At 41.5% G+C, this 13632-nt stretch overlaps 1 protein-coding gene across 1 annotated transcript in view; it reads right to left on the reverse strand.

Annotated features, from left to right (window-relative positions):
* Positions 1–555: 555 nt before the first annotated feature.
* LOC107566081 (Down syndrome cell adhesion molecule-like protein 1 homolog) overlaps positions 556–13632 on the reverse strand; it is a 160354-nt gene continuing 147277 nt past the window's right edge. Inside the window, exons 21-32 of the mRNA XM_016251458.1 lie at positions 10794–10911; positions 10454–10617; positions 9915–10013; positions 8825–9013; positions 7345–7632; positions 6923–7078; positions 6209–6239; positions 5916–6034; positions 5604–5756; positions 5317–5511; positions 4855–5166; positions 556–3396 (exon numbers count right to left, since the gene is read on the reverse strand). Coding sequence (XP_016106944.1) covers positions 2864–3396; positions 4855–5166; positions 5317–5511; positions 5604–5756; positions 5916–6034; positions 6209–6239; positions 6923–7078; positions 7345–7632; positions 8825–9013; positions 9915–10013; positions 10454–10617; positions 10794–10911 — 2357 coding nt within the window. The 3' untranslated portion in view covers positions 556–2863. The remainder of the gene's footprint in view (positions 3397–4854; positions 5167–5316; positions 5512–5603; positions 5757–5915; positions 6035–6208; positions 6240–6922; positions 7079–7344; positions 7633–8824; positions 9014–9914; positions 10014–10453; positions 10618–10793; positions 10912–13632) is intronic.

Genomic DNA, 13632 nt, shown 5'->3' on the forward strand with positions numbered 1-13632 from the left:
GTACAAACAATAAATGTGTGCTATTTCCTGTGCTGAAGTCTGCAGGGGTTGTGTGTTCTAACAATAAATATGCAGTACATAAATGTAGCAATCTTTCCCCTGATAAATAAGATCTAAACTATCAGATGTGCTGAAAGCTTGACTTTTTAATATCACAGGAGCAATCTCACCTTAAAGGAATAGTTCACTCAAAATTTATATTTTGTCATCATTCACAATCTATACACTATTCATCAATTATTCCATACAATGAAAGTCAGTGGGGTCCAAATTGTGTTAATTTAGACCTGTTAGAGCCATTTCTATTTCTATGTTTCTGTTATTTTTACACACTGCATCATCTTCTGTTTTTCCATTTTATGATGGGTGGTGACCAGCGTTAATGTGCAATACACTATGTTGGAATATCAAACCGATATTACTGGTGCTGGATTATTTCTGGTATTACCATATCAATATTTCACTTATCACCAATAGCAGTATTTTGCGACACCCTTACTTTCACTGTATGGACGAGACACTTCTGTGTTCCACAGAAGAAATAAAGTTGTACAGGTTTGGAACAACATGTGGGTAAGTAAATAATGACCGAATTTTAGTTTTTGGGTGAACTGTCTCTTTAGGGACCTGATGGAAAGCTCTCAAAGCACTGTGGGTATTTTAAACAATTCATTGGGCAGTAGAGATGGTGCATGGATTCAGATGGCACTCACAGATGTCCATTTATGAGCTGGATTTGCAGTGGCAAATTTCCATTGTTTCCAAGCAACTGTAGAGAGTGTGTTCGGAAATGTCCATAAATATCTCCTTCATACCATACAGGCGTGTTGCACTATGCAGCCCGGCTGATTATAACAATGACAGGAAGTTAGTTTGGGAACCTCAACGATCTTTCCCCAGAATTCCCAACTGCGGCATGTCGAAACACACCCTCTGCTGTTCTTTTTCAATCTCTCTTAGTTATGTTACCCGTTTATCTCAGCGTTTCGTGATCGACACCTCCTCTCGCTTACTGCTGCACCTCCCACTGAGCGATTGTCTTCAAATCTTTTTTTAAAATAAAATTTTTCTTTTTCAATTAGATATGGCATTAAATCTCTGCTCTCACCATGTATATATTTACTATATCTTTAGATAGAAATATATATGTATATATTTTGACAACAAACATTGCAATATATTTTCTTTTTTTTTTTCTTCTTTTGTATTGCAGGAGCCCTGATGTAGTACTTTATTTTTCCATTGAAATCATTGGGAGAGTTTGTCGATTTTTGGAAGTTTCTCTGTGATGGGGCTTTGCTTTGGAAACTGAGTGAACGAAGGAGGGTTGAGAGGGATTTCGATCCATTTAGGGGTTGAATGAAACCTTCCCCTCCTCCTACATTTCACTCATTCCCTCCTTTATCCACCCCTGCGCTACCTAAAGCTAGAGTCTCTAAGACCTTCGAATAGGAACGACCGCTAGAGTCTTCGTGTGGGGAAGGAAAGCAAAGAATAAAGAGAAACGATGAACAAACACAGAAAAGCTACACAGCGATGGCAGATATCTCTCCCTCTCTGTTCACGGGCCCGTCTGCCTCTAATTCCTCCCTACCTCTCTGCCCTCTTCCCGCCTTTCTGCCTGTGCTCGGTCCATCCAGGAGAGGCTGTTAGGCGTTCACAGTGAGACAGAGGAAGTGGTAACGTTTTTGGGGGAGGTCTGGGTGGGGGAGGAGGGGTGATAGGTATATGGCATCAAACACAAACAATCGAACGAACGAACAAACAAACAGCAAAACAAGAGCCTTTCTTTCATATCGAAGGGAGTCGAGAGAGAAGAGAAGGGAGATGCATCCACCCTTTACATACTTTCTCCAACTTGTCCCCCCTTTTCAGATGGACTCTAGACCTTGTTGCTCAGTGGGCGGCACTTGGCGTCTTCAAGCCGATCCGATGCCAAGAGACCAAGCACGCAGGCTAGGTCGAGAGGTCTTTTAAAGGTGTGTGCTGGCCACATGTATACATATATATTTACACATATACATACACATGCACACACACACACACCACACGTACACAAGCTTGAGAAAGCTCAGTGGATCCACCCGGCCCTCCTTAGTGCTAAAGTTCAACATTTCGAAAATAGAAAACCGAACAAAAAAATTAAAGTACAGTAACCATACATCCGCAGTGAAAATGGCTCCAGACATTTTTTTTTCACATTTTTTTTTCTTGTTTCTTTACAAAATAGTCAATAACACTCTATACTGTGTCATCAATTGCATGAAAAAAATCCCAAAGACTCGATTCAGGCGGTCAAGACTTCGAGCTTCGAGCTGTTTTTCCAGACCATTGTGGATCAGGAGGGGCGGAACACCGTGGTGGATTCGTTTATGCATAAGCTTTCCGAGGCAATGCGTTGCAGTATGAGAGACATAAAAAGAGACACTTTTTTGACAGCCTAAAAACATCTAGACAGGTTAATGTGAAACAATGTATCTCTTAAAACCGCTTTTTCCTATTTTCTGAACTCAAGAAATCAAATGAACAAGTGCACATGGAAAGCATTTCGTGCATAAGGTCCAAGGTGTCTTTGACAGAGAGAAGAGAAAGGAGAGAGGGGAAGAAAGCGAGAGAGAAGGACAAAACGTAAGACAAAATAAAAAAAGGCAGAATTGGGGGAAAGGGTCCTGGGGTTTGGCATATTTAATCCTGGAGAAGGCCAGATAAAAAAGCTTGAGCAGAAGAATAAAAAAAGGAAAGCAAAAAAAAGGTAACAGAGAGGAAAAGATAGAGACCCCTGTCGCGCCATTGTTAATTTCCGCCCCTGCCCAGACTCCAGGAGTGTGAGAACGTACTGTATGTGTATACGTATGTGTGTGAGCTACACCAGAGTGTAGGATTTGGAGTACGCCCCAGCATTCTGCTTTTGCAGTCTGCCCAGGCCGGACGAGCTGCTCTCGAGCAGAGAGTCTCTGGATCCCCCGACCTTGGAACTGCCAGGCGTCGGGCCGCTGCCTCCCGTGGAGCTCGCGCTGGCTCCTGCTCCAGCGGTAGCTGCCCCGCTTAGGGCCAAGGAGGTGGAGGAGGTGCTGGGCATGGTGAGAGTCCTCTGGGGCAGGGTGGCTGTGCCTGAGCTGATGCTGGAGCTCCCAGCAGCCCCGCTTGAAGCTGGGCCTGAAATACCAGAGGCCCCTGAGCTGGTCAGGCTGCTCAGGCCGCCGTGGCCCAGTGTCAGGGCCTGCTGCTTGGAGGGGTCTAATGTCATGTGGCGGCCCTGTGTGTGGTAGGCCCGGGCAGCAAGGCTCCGGATGGATGCCTCGCGAGGCGGGACCACAGGGCAGGGGTCGTGCAGCTCCGCTTGTTTCCGGAAGAAAGGGTCGGTCTTCATGTAGAGGGGGAGGTTACAGTACTCACCTGTAGGACAGAGACAAGTGTCAGTAAAACAATGTTAAATGGCAGCTTCTGTAGTTGGAGGCTATTCTTTAGATATCGCTTTAATATATACAGTATGTGACCCTGGACCACAAAACCAGTTGCAAGTCGCACGGATATATTTGTAGCAATAGCCAACAATTTATGAAATTACTATAGGCCAAAAATCATTAGGATTTATTAAAATCATTTAACAATCATTAGGATTAATAATCTAATCATTAGGATTAGGATTAGGGGTTGCACAGACTAATCGACTAATTGACTAGTCGACTTCAATGTTCTGCCATGACGCTTTAAGCTTGACGTCGATTAGTCGCTGGTCCTATAGAGGGCGCAACATGATAAGAAATCTTTGAAGGACTTCCACATTTACACTCTATTTCTAAACAGTTCAAATGACAAATAAATGCATACTCTGAAAGCACTCCACAAGACGTGTGATTATATTACTGGATGCTCGAAATTGAACGGGAGAATGCATGTTTTAAACAGCTTATTGTACAGGTAAATTAATCGGCATTCTAATCTAATGCGCTGCTGCACTGTAACACACACATGGGCTACAGACAGTAGCACGTACATCACGCGCACAGAATCATTTAGCGCGGAAATGTATTGTCAACACTGTTCTGTGATTTTTCAATAAAATAGCTTAGAAACTGAAAAGTTCAAGCATATATTTCTTAATAACTAGTAAATTCCACAGCTTCACTACTAGTAGAGAGACGCTGCCAGGCAGAATTAATTCACACACGCAATCGCTGTCTCACTAATGCATTCGTATCAATGTAATCTTTACTGTGCTACTTTGTCTATATCTGATTTAGAACGAGCAGAAATCTGTGAGAAATATAACGACTTAAAGACAAAAGAACTGATAAAAAAAGCTGTTATAGGAGCAACAGCCATGTGGCCAGCGCTGCGTCATATGCCATAGCTGTGACTTATTTGTTCATTAATGTCGTCATCAGCAACTAGTCGACTTCGAATCGAATTTCATCACATAAAAGTCGACTTCAAAAAATCAGAAGTCGTTCAACCCCTAATTAGGATAAGTAAAGATCATGTTCCCTAAAGATATTTTGTACATTTTCTATTGTAAATATATTAAAACTTAATTTTTGATTAGTAATATGGTGTTGCTAAGGACTTCATTTGGACAATTTTAAAGGCAATTTTCTAAATATTTTTGCACCCTCAGATTCCAGATTTTCAAATAGTTGTATCTCAGCCAAATATTGTCATATCCTAACAAACCATACATCAATGGAACCTTTATTTATTCAGCTTTCAGATGATGTATACATCTCATTTTAAAAAATTGACCCTTGTGACTGGTTTTGTGGTCCGGGGGAGGGGGGTAGTTCTGGAAATTACACAAGCTGGACTTCACTGCTCCAACATGTTTAACACCCCCAAAATGTGTCGTCAACTCACTCTTGTTGGCACGGTGCGGAATGGGCACTGCAACGTTTTTGCCGCGGTCGTAATCCTGCGGTTTGGGCGGAGAGGCAGTGAAGCGACAGATGCCTGGTTCGGATGGTGTGCTCATAGAGGTCATGCTGTCTGCGTTATCGTTGGTGCCTGTGGTCATCTGATCAGAGGAGCTGTCAGAGATGAAGCACTCGGTGATCTCGAACTTGGCGTGCTGCAGGTGCTCCTCCAGTTTAGCGTGTTCGTACGCTCGGGCCAGCTCCTCGTAGGTGGAAGACGCACTCTCTGTGGACACCATACTGTTTCGTCCCTTATCTGAGTACAGGAGAGGACAGAATGAGTGTTAACACTTTTCATATGCTGACCCTTTCTGTCAAACGTTTTGGCCAGAAAAAGACCAAGTCTGGTTAATGGAACATACATATTCTTAAAATCTGAAATGTGTGTGTGTGCAAGTGTGTGGACCTGTGTCCTGGGACAGGCTGGCACTGTAGCTGTCACTCTCTGTGACCGTAATGCCATGCTGGGAGCCCACTGTCCGCCAATCTGAGGTGAGAGTGCGAGCAGGTGTGGACGCCTGGCATTTAGTCAGAGTCCACTGACTGGAATAGCGGTTCCTCGTGCTGTGCGCAGACTTCACGCTCTTCCTCGATATTGGATCTGAGAAAAGTAATATCAGAGAGTGTATGAAACATTAATTAATTATACCATCTTCCATCTGTTATGGAATGAGTGGGTGAGCTGTGACATACTGGTGCCCGGCCTGATGTCTGACATATCAATCAAAGGGCCTGTGTTCTGGATGAGAGCGGGGTGATGCACAGACACGCCTGTACAGAAGCTCTGAGGGTTCACTGATTGGCTGAACTCAGTGTCTGTCACAGGGATGGTGGCCTTGTCTTCACCTATCACACACAAAAGAGAAATATACACATGCCTTGAGGAAAAATTTAGTTTTAGGAGTTTAGGATTTTCTTTTAGGAATCAACTCAACTCCATCTCAGATTTAAAAAAATATATATATATTGCAATAGCATATGATTTGCATATATGCAAACACTGACCTATCTGCTTGATTCCCTCTTTGTCCTCGATGAGCAGTTGCACACGGGGGATATCTATGTGCAGTCGGGGTCCCTGAGGTGGGCCTTTCACAGGAGTGTCAAAACTTCGATTGTTCTTACTGCTCCATTTACAAAACAACCACAGACAGACACACACAAACACAGAGGGGGAAAATGTATTGCCACTGCCACTTCCTTAAACACAAATTATGTAAGGAATTCATTTTGAGTTTAATGTTTGAGTTTTAATTCTGGAGTTTAATCTGTACACAGACTTGTAAATATATCCTTACCTGATAAGCATCTCAGCCAAGCTCTTAGCATCTACAGATGGAAATGAGAGTAATTTTATTCTAATGATTCTGAAAATGTCTAATGAAAATATGAAAAACAAAAAAACTATACAGTGGTGGCCAAAATGGTAAGAACACCTGACAGATCTGAAATGATTGACCCTTTTTGCCTCCAAAACATGATTTCATTTAATAATGTTCATGAAACATGCAGATGGTTGCTCTGAGCACAACAACTATCAGATGAAGTGAGTCGTACTGTTTTTTTTATCCACTTTTAACTTTAATATTTGGTATGTCCACCTTTTGCAGCAATTACAGCAGCACATCTCTCTGGCATAGTGCCAACATATTTCCTGAGAACTTCAACACTAATGTTATCCCATGCCATCTGCGAACTAAACCAAAGGCTTTCCTTTGAATGTATAACAGATCTGTCCAGTTTATTTTCCAACTCGCCCCAAATTTGCTCGACGGAGTTGAGGTCCAGACTTTGAGGGGGCCAGTCCATCATTTTCAATGTTCCAGCAGATTCCTTCCATCGCAGGTAGTTTCGGCAATAGTTCATTTTATTGGTATTGTAATGGCCAATTCAATAAAACCCCCTGAAACCTCTTAAATATGCCAAGTGTTCTAACAATTTTGGCCACCTTTGTACATATAGTATTCTATTCAAGCAGCATTTTATAAATTTTCGGCCTATTTCTCTCTCACCTCTAAGTCTCTTGAGTCTCTTTTCTTTGCGTTTCTTGCGGATAATGAAAAGTAAGGCCATGCCCAGTGTGACGAGGATGACAGGGCAGCCGATAGAGAAAAGCTTTTTAACATCATCCCCTTCCCCTCGTGCTGACTTAATAGGCGGAATAGTGCCTGCGGAGGAAAGGAAATAGAGATAAGTACAGAGATCGAGATAAAGCTCACGTCAAGGCCTCTTATCTCTAAAATTCAGGCCTAAAAACAGCCTAATTAATTGATTTAGCTGCTAATTGTTCATGTTCTTTTGTGTTGTCCTCTATTACATGTCCTGGCGGAAATATATTTGTACATCCGAACAATTATTGAATGAAAATTGAGTGACTTGACTAATGGTGGCAGAATTACTGGGGAATGAAACTCTCTCTTGCTTGTAAACTTACTACCATCATAATCCAGAGTGGCAAACTGAGAGCTCTGGTTTCCGCACCCGGCGCTGTTGCATGCCTTCATCTTTAGCTCATACCAAGTGGCCTCACGCAGCTCGGCGAGGAATATGTCAGCTGAGGCATTGGTGCGCACGCTCTGCCAAGCCCAGGTGCCTTTGGGGCGGAACTCTAGCAGGACAGCAGTGATGGGGCAGCCGCCGCTCGTCCAGCCCTGTAGGTTGAGGCGGGCGTGGGTGGAGTTGATGTGAGTGAAGAGGGGCTGGTCTTTATTGAACTGCGGCTCTGCAAAACAAGAAAAGATCACATTTCACAATCTATATTATCGTGTGATGTATAGAGTGCTTGCACCTACGTTACGGTTTGGTCAGTTACCCGGATGCGCGGCCATATTGGAGATACTAAGATGTAAACAACAGCATGGATTGCATGGATACTGTACTACTGAAGACATTGTTCTACTAATTTATGCTGTCTAAAGCATGGAAAAAACGTGTGGAAGTTGCTTAATCATATAGAGAAGGACTTAGCAAGTTATAAAGGGCATGATTTTTTTTGCACTCTTCTCCTTGATTTGTTTTAACTTTTCAGCAGCAATAATCAGAAAAATTTGCAAGTTCCATTCGGTTCAGTGGCATTGCTTACATTCAGTGCCGCCAATGTGGCCAATTGACAATGTGTCCTGAAAACCCCCTATTGATGCAATAGATTAATTACCATATAATCTAATTTCACATGTCTAGATGTCACATACAACACCCAATTGATTTAGATTTATCTTCAAGTTTTACATTTTTATTATTGGATATTCACTATTGTACAAACTTTTTTTTTTTAAAGAAATTACTCAGTGAGGACACATTAAGTTGATCAGAAGTTATTATAATGATTTCTGAAGGATCATGTGACACTGAAGAATGGAATAATGGCTGTTGAAAATTCGGCTTTGCCATGAGTTTTACATTTTTATTATTGGATATTCACTACTGTACAAACTTTTTTTTTTAAAGAAATTACTCAGTGAGGACACATTAAGTTGATCAGAAGTTATTATAATGATTTCTGAAGGATCATGTGACACTGAAGAATGGAATAATGGCTGTTGAAAATTCGGCTTTGCCATTACAGAAATGAATTACATTTACATCAATTACATTTTAAAATATATTGCTTGGTGAGCATAAGAGACTTATTTCAAAAAGAAAAATTTACAGACGCTCAAATTTTGCACGGTAGTGTTTATGAATAAAAATAGATCTTCCACTTTGAACTTGTTTAGCAAATCATTATTATTATTTTTTACACACATTTCTCAAATGTAAAGTAGCAAAACGAGCTTATTTAATTCTAACGGTTAGTGAAATGGAGGAAAATAGTCATAAGCAACTAAATTAATACCATTTTTGGTGCAAGAACCTTGATTAAACATGAACTTCAGGGAAGAAAACAAGCTGCAAGAACTGTAATAACTGCTCACCTCTGCCATGAGTCTTGGCCTCAATGATCTCACTAATGCGACCAGCTCCCACACTGTTTTTTGCTGCAAGTTTGACTTTGTACCAGGTACCACAACGCAGGTTGTCCAACTTGAAAGAGCGTTCACTGGAGCTAATAAAGACATCCTTCCACTCCTCAGTGTTATCTACTGAATACTGCAGCACGAAACCTGAACATGCACACACGTATGCAATATATTATTGATAGTATTTTATTAATGATATTATTATATTGTATTGTTTTATCAGTTCATGCAATTCATGGGAATCAAACTCATCATGTTGGCATTGCAAGCCAAATTTAGAACACTTCCTAACATCACCACCAGATGGCGCATTGACCTTACAGACTAATCTTAGAGTAACAATCTCAGATGAAGTGCTGATCAGATTGCAGTAAACCTCCATTAGTAACCCAGACAGAGAGAGAAATGCTGACTGCACAGTTATGCAAATAGATGCACAATATGGCGTCGCCCATCATTAGGAGTGGCCCGGATTTGGTGTCTCATTTTGGCTTTGGCAGATGGCAAAATAAAGGGCGCCACAGCATAAGGATTTACCCATTGACAACCCTCCTTATTTTTCTCCCTCTTTTACCACAGACATCTCTGTTTTTTTTTTTTTTACCTAATTTACTGTGAGATGCAAGCAGTTTGACAGTAACATGTGACACAGTGACAGATTAATCATGTGGCCCGGATTTGGTGTCTCATTTTGGCTTTGGCAGATGGCAAAATAAAGGGCGCCACAGCATAAGGATTTACCCATTGACAACCCTCCTTATTTTTCTCCCTCTTTTACGCACACAAACACCACAGACATCTCTGTTATTTTTTTTTTTTACCTAATTTACTGTGAGATGCAAGCAGTTTGACAGTAACATGTGACACAGTGACAGATTAATCACAGTCTGAAAGAAAGACGGATAGACAGAAAAAAAGAGAGAGTCTGCAAAATGTAAAGAAACCTTAGAGATAGAGAAAAGAAAATGAAATGACTTTTACTTTGAGGAGCCCACTATGTAAAAATTCTGAGGCGACCAGAAAGAGACAGGACAGGTGCTTGTACCTCTGATGGAACTTCCTCCATTGTCTCCAGGGATCCAAGCCAGAGTGATTGAAGAAGTGGACGTGGTGGAAACTGTCAAACGTGGTTGATCTGGAGGCACTATAACACAGGACACAGAGATTGATGGGAATTTTTAATATTTTCAATATTTAATATTTTGGCCACCATGGTTTTCCTAGCATTGTGTTTTGACGTAAATCAACTTTTACTTGTCCTGAAACAAGACATCTATATCCATATATAATCTATATCCCCACCCTACAGATGTGGTCACATTTACTGTTGTTTGGACATTTTTTGTTGTCGAAATTGAGTCATCAATAAGAATCTGTGAAATTGAGAGTGAAAGATTTACCCACACAGATTTTGCAACAGGTTTAATTTGGTCACACAAATTGCCAAACTGACCAAATTAAGGCTACTTTGAAAGTGACCTGTGAGCTTTATGCACTGCTATTGACAATGGACATTTTTTGCCCAAAATTGAGCCAAATTCCATGTGACAGCACCTTTACCCGTGAAAGTATGCGCTTACCTACCTTGTACCAGCAGGTTTACGATGATTGTGTCAAACCCCAGTGTGTTGGTGGCCGTGCAGGTGTAGTACCCAGAATCCTCGGCTTTCACAGAGCGCAGCACCAGGGTACCATTTGAAAGAATATTCCGGTGACCATCTTGAGTAACTGGGATGGTGGTGTCCTCACTGTAAGAATCAAATCAGTCATATTGATCTTCTCATCTTTGAATAAATTAGAGGTGAATGTCTGTGAAGAGTCAGAAGGCTAAAAAAAGGTATTTTGGTTTGAAAATCTAAACCTTTAAGTTTCAAAATTTCAAGGATTCATTGGAAAAACACAGTGATGTAAGCCGATCCTAGACCTGTCTTTGGTCCATTTGATGGTTGGTGTTGGCTCTCCCACTGAGCTGCACGGCAGCCGAACTTCCTTCATCCATGGAGTGGTCACCGTTCCTCCGAAAGACAGGATTTTAGCAGGAGCTGAGTAGGACAAATAAAGAGTCATGTATTAATATACTGGGAAACTAGACTGATTTTTTTTTTTGGTATTTTTGCCTTTATTTTGATAGGACAGGTGAGAAATGGGAGGGAGAGTGAGGGGGGTTGGATCGGGAAAGGTCCACGAGTTGGGACTCAAACTCGGGACGTCAGGAGCGCAATGGCACTTTATGTCGGCACGCTGCCTACGAGGCTACCAAGCCAACTTAGATGGACATCTTTGTCCACTGCGCTTAACTATTTTGCAGAGTATCATGCATGACACTATACTATTCTAAAAACATGATACTCAAGTTCAACAGTTTTTTTTTTAATTGCATATTTCAAATTTGAGTTTTTTTCCCATTCCACTGCACTGCACCTCATATTATTAAATACAAAAACATTTTCTGTGAACCTCCACATTAAAAGTATATTTTCTATAATTTAAAGTCTACATGTTATATACAGTGGGTACGGAAAGTATTCAGACCCCCTTAAATTTTTCACTCTTTGTTATATTGCAGCCATTTGCTAAAATCATTTAAGCTTTCTCTCTTTATAGCAGCTGTCTTTTGAGGGAGCATTTTAAATGAAATGGAACCTCATAAGTGATTGATTGAAAAACAGTATGTGAGATGAGCAGTATGTCAAAATTCATAGTATTTATAAAACAGTAGGCGAAAAGTACCCAGATGACCCGCTATTTCTGCTGAGATTCTAAAGCATGCGTCTGATGGATACTTTACTATTGCAGTGACAACATGGTGGGTGTAGTACATCCGAATTATATCCATACTACAGACATTCATACTATAACTTACTTTTTAACAGTCGCAAAGTAGGTTTTAGCAACTACTTTACAGTATGCGATTTCTGATGGATCTCCAAGATGAAGTTCATCACAATGCATTCTGAGCTAGCCTTCTTTGCAAACCCGTAAGACCTTCGTTCATCTTCAGAACAAAAATTAAGATATTTTTGATGAAATCCGAGAGCTTTCTGATCATACATAGACAGCAACACAACCAAAACGTTTAAGGCCCAGAAAGGTAGTAAGGACATCATTAAAATTGTTCATGTGACATCAGTGATTCAACCTCAATTTTATAAAGCTAAAAGAATACTTTTTGTGCACAAAGAAAACTGATGCGCTGCAAGCAGAGAAAGATGCACACTATACATAAAACAGTCTTCGTAAACATGTATGAAGATTTCGACAGTGAGGATGACTTAAATTTTTTTTGCCCAGCCTTACTTATTCGAACCAGGATATACAGACGATGAACTAAGAGAGATGGGCGTTCTATGTAAGAATACTCCTGCATTAGCAGCTTTATCACATGCATACATCATGGTTCTCTAGTGAACGCATCCAAGGCTGACAAAAAAAGTATTCTTGTAGCTTCATAAAAATGCGGTTGAACCACTGATGTCACATGGACTATTTAATTATGTCCTTACTACCTTTCTGGGCCTTGAATGTTGCTTGAATGTTCTGTTGCTGTCTATGCAGGGCCAGAAAGCACTCAAATTGAATCAAAAATATCTTAATTTCTGTTCCGAAGATGGTCTTTCGGGTTTGGAGGGGCATGAGGGTGAGTAATTAATGACAGAATTTTCATTTTAGGGTGAGATACGTTTTTAAAGAGTTTTGGAAAAATGCTAAAGGTATGAAATCTTATTTTTCAACATTACAGCAGTGGTGGGATTTTGTGAAGGTACAAATAAAACAATTGTGTCTGCAATATTCTCACAATGCCACGAGAGACATTAATAGCTCAATGTGTGTTTTGGAAGAAGATGTAATAAAGTTACAAGAGTTAGCAGAGTCCACAAAAGATGCAACCGATATGGAGAACATAAAAAAGGAAAAAGAGTTTATTAGCTGATATGCTAGGTTTGACAATGAGAGGGGCTATAATTAGATCCTGTTTTCAAAATTCTGAATTAATGGATGCTCCTTCAAAATAATTTTTCAGTTTAGAAAAAAAAATGGTCAGAAAAAATGTATTCATGCTTTGCGATCTGAAAAGGGGGATTCCCCTTCAGGAACTCGAGCTGCGTCGAGATTCGCTTTGGGAACGCCCTTGTGTGACCGCATTCTGAAGCACGTGTCAAATCCGTCCAATGGAGCAGCAAGACATCACGAGCAGGGTGACGTAAGGACCAGACAGCATTAAAGCGCATCCGGCCGGGTGCCACCCAGCTTCTGTCCTTCAGTAGCGCTCTGTGTATGTGTCCGTCTATTTACTGTTGTCTGTCCGCACAAGCACTCATATATATAAAACAATGAGAAAGTCTATGGCGAGCGAACGGCATTACAAACGCTGTGTTTCTCCCTGCCCACGATATCTGGCGGCAGGGAATACACACGATTTGTGTATCATTTGTTTAGGAGCGGAGCATGCACGGTCAGCTTTCGAGCAGCTGATTGCCATCACTGCAAGCTCTCGCTGCGCACTCTCCGCTCTCGCCTGGCTGCGTTTGATGAGAGTGGCCAGGCTCGCGATCCCGCTGGCAGCGGTCCTGCTGTTGCCGAGGCACAGCACAGACTGTTGTTGTGGGGATCACGGGTGGATTTAGCGGAGGCATCCGAGACGGGCTCGTCCTTTTCTCAGTCCTCACCCGCTAGATCCGCGGCTCTCTCTCTCACGGTTCGGAAGCCCGCGCGACCGTTTCTCCCCCCCCCCCCCCCGCCGCAGGGCGCCCGCCCGCCCCCAC

This window comes from Sinocyclocheilus grahami, unplaced genomic scaffold (assembly GCF_001515645.1).
Source record: "Sinocyclocheilus grahami isolate Dianchi unplaced genomic scaffold, SAMN03320097.WGS_v1.1 scaffold1045.1, whole genome shotgun sequence".
NCBI lineage: Eukaryota > Metazoa > Chordata > Actinopteri > Cypriniformes > Cyprinidae > Sinocyclocheilus > Sinocyclocheilus grahami.